Below are 6,813 nucleotides of genomic sequence, written 5' to 3'. Positions count from 1 at the left end.
CTTTCACCATGTTCACCTGACTCGAATGATCAAAAAGAGGACTTATTAAACATGTTAAAGCGAAGCGTTTGACACCATGGGCGGAAGTGTTTGACTATAAGAGGCCTACAATTATTATAGGCATATGCCTACTTAGTATGCTTAGTGCCGTTTGCCGAGAGGACATTTTTTGGTCACAAACACTATAATACGGAATTATCTCGAGGTGGATTCATGTCATCAATAGCAGTTCAATTAAAGCAAAGTTAAACAATGGGTTGCCTATAGCTGTAGAAAAACGTTTGGCCAATTATGATATCATGTCATTTTTGTAAATGTAGGCCTATGACACATGTTGAAACTGAATAGTTTTGATGGTGTGTCTATCGCATGCATTTTGAATTCAGTGCATGTAGCTTAGTAGGCTTAGGTCTTTACCCAATATAAACCATGATTAAACACAAATGCTTTAAACATTTAGCCTAAATGTTGGATTATAAACTTTTAAAAGTTACTGTGTAGTGCGTTTCATTATGAAACGTTCTACAAACAATATAACCTTTAATATGCCTATAGGCCTAGTGGTTAGCCAACATTTAGGCCAAAATATGATTATTAAAACGAATTAACCAATTTAACCAACACTCGTTTAGGCCTTAATGTGTTTTTTTTTAAACCTGATTCTGTGTTTGTTGGGTAGGCCTAGGCCTATAACTGTGATTGGACCCTACTGTCGTAGGCCTACTTTGGGGGAGGACAGGTTCGTTATCAGTGGAAGCGCGCTGGCAAGATTTGGTTTGTGTACATATTGTATTTAATAAAACAGCAAACATTGTTTTCTTTATTTTGTGGCCCTATTTATCGCCGGTGCGCAAAAATAGCATTGACACGCACAACACGCATCGTTCTCTGCGATGTCTGCAACGCAACGCCGAGCACGACGCAGCCTACGCACGCGTTGAAAACAGGCGCAATAGTCAAGTCGAATCGGGTGACGACGGTAAAACCTTTTTGTGATGGTATAACATAACAATGTAATTTTTTTTTTCAGATATTATTTATTCGCCATTCTAGTAATTGTCTGCGAAGTTTCAACTCCGTATCTTAAAAGAAACTTCATTTAAGAGCGCAAAATGACAAGGGTGTCACGAATGGCTGAATTTTCGAATGGCTAACCATCAAAATATGCACAACAAAAGTTGAATACACGTTTTGTTTTCATATATTATTTTCTTAATACTTTTTCTTTTTCTCTTACTTTTTCCATGGTTTCACTTAGGCCTATTGCACAAAAGAAAAATACTGTGCACTGAAAATAAATCAGTTATAATTTTTGAGTAGTTGTATATTTTGTGACATTTTATTTATTTTCTGTGTATTAAAAAATAACACATCTATCATGTATAATTGCTATCATTATCAAACATTAACGTCACTGGCAGACTGTATAAAACATAGCTATATGATCAAGATTACTTCCTTTATTGTTAACTAAATAGTTGAGTTGAAGAATAATTCATACTTTTAAGTAATCAAAAAATAGGCATACAGTCAAATTCGATTTCAAAGAACATCATAATACATAATTTCTGATGATATCCTTGGACAATGTTAACAACTTTCTGAGTAAAAAATATAAGATTATACGAGGGTTGGTCAATAATATCCCGCAACTATTATTTATCTCCGCTCAAGCATGACTTAGATGACTGTTACTTACGATCAATAAAGTTTGTACCTTTGTCTTTCAAAGCACAAAACAATTAGCATTAGAGTACCTTTAATTACTTAATCTCATTTGCATAACGTCATTGCTATATGTACACTGAAAATTGTCAACATTGGCGGGAAATTTGAATTGTAGTTGAGGAACGTGTAATAAAAAGAAGCAGAAGTAAGGACCAAAGCAGTTTACAAGCCTTATTTTTGGTATGAGGCAATCTAAGTATATTCAATTGATAAATATGAAAGAAGACATGTGTCTGTCAACAGATGAAGAAAGGAACCGTCTTTGAACTTCACCAAAAAATAGGCCTTAACGACAAACAAAAATGGTGTGAAAATCGTGATAAAAGAGCCCACAAGGTAGAAGCGAGAATCCAAATTATCTCCAAAATGAAACAAAAATAAGTATTATTATTGGTATGGTATGAGAGATCATAGTCAGGACAATAGAAATTGTTGCAATAAAAACAGAAATAATAATATGCGCATGCGTTGAATTCGGCCCTAATTTGGTGAAGTTTTACCTAATTCTCGCAGGCCCTGTAATTCTCGCTATTCACAATAAGGGCGCCGCCAGCGGTTTTGCGATGTAATCGTGATGTATCATGGGAAAAGGTCGACATCAAGTCCGCGCAATACGAATATTACCATGCTATTACATAGGAACACGTGACAATATTTTTTAGTTTGGCTAATATAACGGTATTACACGCAAATCGATAGAGAGCACATTCATTGTGCACCTTTTTAAGCACATTATTAAGTATTATTGAGTATCGATTAGCGTGTAACACTTTTATTTTGACAAACCAAAAAATATTGTCACGTGTTCCTATGTAATAGCACGGTAATATTCGTATTGCGCGGACTTGGATGTCGACCTTTTCCCATGATACATCACGATTACATCGCAAACCGCTGGCGGCGCCCTTATTGTGAATAGCGAGAATTAAGGCTCTGCTGAAATTTTTTTAGACCTGGCCTGGTGAAAACCTGGAACTTTAGGAACACAATAATATGCTGGACACTTGGAAAAAAGAAATGGCATGCAGGCTTTTAAACTTTTTTCAGCACAGTCTTAATTAGGTATAAAAGTCTATCTCGAGTTAGGTCGTTTTACCAAATTAAGGCCGTGATGGTATGCATGATTAAAAGTACCAAAAATGTATGAAGAAAAGAAAATTTCATTAAAAAAGCGCTAACAATATGACTAATAAAAGGTTTGCGGAACAGTAGCTGTGTGAATGAATTGCTATACTAAGTCTTATGCTAAAATTAGACACAATTCTCGAAATTCAAATTTCATATTCAATCCAGAGCCTCTCTATGGTGTGCTACTTTGATTACAGAAACATGACCTTTTGGAAACAAAGGGTTCATTAAGAAAGAAATGTTTGTGATTTCACCACTTTCTATCTCTTATTATGTAAAGAACAATGGGAGATAATTAAGCCTACTCAAAATTGGAGATATTCAATATGATCCCTAATCTTTAATAAAAATAGTATAGGTCTAAAAAGAGTACAGCATCATTCCTATGTTATCGGTCCACGTAGTTGCAAAAACCGCGCCAGATTCCATACTTTTATTCTCGAGATATTTGGAATTATGTAACAATACCTCAATTTGGCGCGAGATTTTCATGACTACTTCACCATAAATCAGACAGTGTCCATACGCTATTGTGTTTATGCTAATGGCATTACGTAATCAAGTATTCAGCATCGCTAATACATATTTGTTTTGAAAGACAAAAGTACAAACTTATTATTTAGAATATATATTTTCCTCTTTGTGTCAATTGTGTGAACTGCTCAGGTATAAATGGACGCATCATGACGGATTGTTCTGTATGACTAGTTACATATGTGATGCGATCAAGCAAAATCAGTCGGAACTCGGAAATATCATATTTTCAGTTTCTTATAGGATGGTAACGAGCATTTGTAAAGCTGCATTTTGCAGAAAACCTCATTGAAATTGAACAACCAGTTCCAAAGATATGAGCAATTAAGGAGTTTCCAAAACAAGAGGAAACAAAAGGAAATATTTCCTTTGTTTGGCTATATCTCAAAATCAATACTTCCGAGTTCCGACTGATTTTGTTTGATCGCATCACATATTTGTGACATTTACAAACAATTTATTTATTTTCTGTGTGAATGTAAACAACACATCAATGGATAATGATTCGTTTAGCAGAATACCGAATAGCGATTCGTCCCTTTGTTAAATTTATGTTACGCATGATTTTTTGCATGTTACACATGTATACCCTCGAATTAGATGGCAGCATTTCAATTATCTAACGGCGATTTGAGTGTGTGAAAGTGGCCCGGTGGGTTCAGTTTGTATTTAAAGATAGGACGTATGATTTGAAAATGACCCCTATTTCACGGGGAATCAAGGACATTTGTAGCAATTTTACCCTCTATTTCGGGCAAAATCAAGGACAATTTACCCCCAAATAATCCCCCTATTTTTATTATTTCGAGGACGAATTTTCATTTCACCCCCTTATCACGGGGAATCAAGGAAATTTTTTCTGAAAAAAATACCCCTATTTTTACCATTTCAAGGACCTTTTGAAATTTGCCCCCTATTTCACGGGGAAATGAGGACAATTTGTTTCGGAAAAAATACCCTATCAATTTTGTGTGGAACTATTAAAAAAACGGACAGAAAAAGTACAAAAAACAAAAACTGTAGTGGTAAAACGCGAACGAAAGTCCTAGAAATACACCCTATTTTTCATTTCAAGGACAATTTTGCTCCAAAACACCCCTAATTTGGACAATCGCGAACAATTTTGTCCTCGAAAATTCCGCGGACATTTCTTGAAAAGTACCCCTAATTGGAACCATCATGCGTACACATCGTCAGTGGAGAGTGAACCCACCGGGGAAAGTGGACGGCATACATAGTCAATAATGGTGTTATCGTTCTATAATTCAAGAGAATTCGCTGGCGAAGTGATGTAATAATCGGAGTAACCACCATAGTAATAGGATAAACAACTTTTGAATATACCGCGCTGCATTGGTACGTTCTTTGAAAAGAGCGGTATTGTATTCAATCTATAATTGGAGACATATACAGGTAATGAGTGCAACCTGCTTGTAGTGTAGCGTGGTGTATTCAAAAATTGCTATGGTAGTTAATCCGATTACATCACTTCGCCAGCGAATTCATGCATAACATAAATTTTAGGAAGAGACGCTATCAACACAGAATTCGGACCCTTTAACAAGGAAAGAGATCTAAGGAATACATTTCTGAGTGATGTCATTGAAAAGTACATTAAACTTTAATGTATACTACACTTTAACATTTTGATAAGGATGCTGTTTGCTAGCCCCAGTTTTCTTCTCTTCTCGCTCTTCTCGCAAATCTTGGTATTCCTGATTCTTTGGATCCATTGTGTCCTTATCCAGATCTTCATACAATCCGGAAGAGCTCTTCCTCTCAGCAGCTTCAGGAACTTCATAATCAAACTCTTCAAAAGGCACCTGTGTCTTGCCAGTCATCGGTACATTCTGATATCCGGGTTGTTTCTCTCCCGCTTTCTTCCCATCTTTGTCCAAAGCCTGGTATTCTTGCTCCTCGGTCTTAGTTTTCTTGTCAAGGTCTTCATAATATCCAGATTGTGCTCTTAAGTCTGTGTCAGGGTTCTCATAGTCACCGGTAGGGACACGGTGATCTTTGTCTTGTTGGTAACCGAGGTTCCTGGAGGACATCTCAATTGGTTTAGATGGGCTGATGTTCACTTCATATGGGGAATCATTTGTTCTTTCTCTAAATTTCCTCAATCTGTAAAAAAATATGAACATCATTAAAGAGGAAACAACACATCTGGATGTATTCATAAAGTGTACGTTCCGGCAAGCTCATCATTTTTTGGCAAAACATAATCCGTGATAATTGAAGCGTCCAACTTGCCAAGGTCAGGTCGATCCTTCATGTAATTATTTCGTGTAATCTAATCCTAACTCTAATCCTAATCCTAACCCTAACCCTAACCCTAACCCTAACCCTAATCCTAATCCTAACCCTAACCCTAACCCTAACCCTAACCCTAACCCTAATCCTAACCCTAACCCTAACCCCTTAAATCTAGTGCAGTTATGTGCACTGAAGCTTGCAATCTAGATGTGGTGTGTGTATTGTATGTAGTGGTCAGACCTGGATCCTAGGTCAGTCCATTTCTTTTGTGGACAATTCTTTAGGTATTGTCAATATTCAGATTTTTTGTGTGTCATGTAAATTAGTCTTTGGCTTGTGGATGCATGTTCACAGGAAATCTGGGCATTCAATTTTAACATCTGATTGAGATAAGATCTGCTGCCCATTTCACTGAGGAAGTGAAATGTTGTTTTATTCAGCATGATGGATATTTCTCTATACTAACATCATATGGCTAAAAAGGCTTTACCAGTTTGCGATGCTTCATACAGAAAGATATACCAGGTCTTATGGAAGCTAGAATCAGCAATAGAAGCTAATTTGTGCCTTGTGTTTGAGTCGGGTTTGGCGAAGTTTAAAATGGTCGTCGTGGTTGAAGCTGACACTTTAACTTTTCCAACTTTGTGAGAACCATGCTGGTTTAAGACATTGTTCGTCCGTACATGGGTGTGTATACTCTACTCTTGGACTTGGACGTTGGGAACTGTTTTCGTCGACATTCTGCATTCCATATAATTAACCGTTGGTTGAACTAGGCGTGGCTACGTGTGTGGCATCATTGAGAATGGATTCAACGCACTGTATAACTGACAACGTTGTGATGGAACTCTAGTCATGTAACGACGTTTAAAACGTATTCTTTCCAAGTGCACTTGGTATATTTTTTTTATCGCGAATGATTAAATTGAGTATACTCATTATTTTAGTTTCATCTAACTGACTAGTCATAATATATTTAACCGTTATTGCCATTGTGATATTTATTTATTTTTCATGCGTATAAGAGAACTTTTTTTTGAAGTATTTATTACAATCCTTTTGTTGCGTGACATTATTCCGTCTCTTTGTTGTTCACATTATTTGCTGCGTGGCTTAGCTTAGCGTCGGTTGGGAATTTCAGTCCAATCCTGACATTTGTGGGGGCTC

General features: G+C 36.5%; 1 protein-coding gene across 2 annotated transcripts in view; it reads right to left on the bottom strand.

Moving 5' to 3' along the window:
• Positions 1–2,531: 2,531 nt before the first annotated feature.
• LOC140169389 (uncharacterized) overlaps positions 2,532–6,813 on the bottom strand; it is a 28,922-nt gene continuing 24,640 nt past the window's right edge. For both annotated transcript variants that reach the window (XM_072192657.1, XM_072192649.1), the window contains exon 9: positions 2,532–5,514. In XM_072192657.1, the coding sequence (XP_072048758.1) occupies positions 5,022–5,514 (493 nt within the window). In that variant the 3' untranslated portion in view covers positions 2,532–5,021. The remainder of the gene's footprint in view (positions 5,515–6,813) is intronic.

Source organism: Amphiura filiformis, chromosome 1 (assembly GCF_039555335.1).
Source record: "Amphiura filiformis chromosome 1, Afil_fr2py, whole genome shotgun sequence".
NCBI classification, from domain to species: domain Eukaryota; kingdom Metazoa; phylum Echinodermata; class Ophiuroidea; order Amphilepidida; family Amphiuridae; genus Amphiura; species Amphiura filiformis.
The sequence above is the reverse complement of the archived record's forward strand: the minus strand, read 5'-3'. Positions and strand labels throughout refer to the sequence as shown.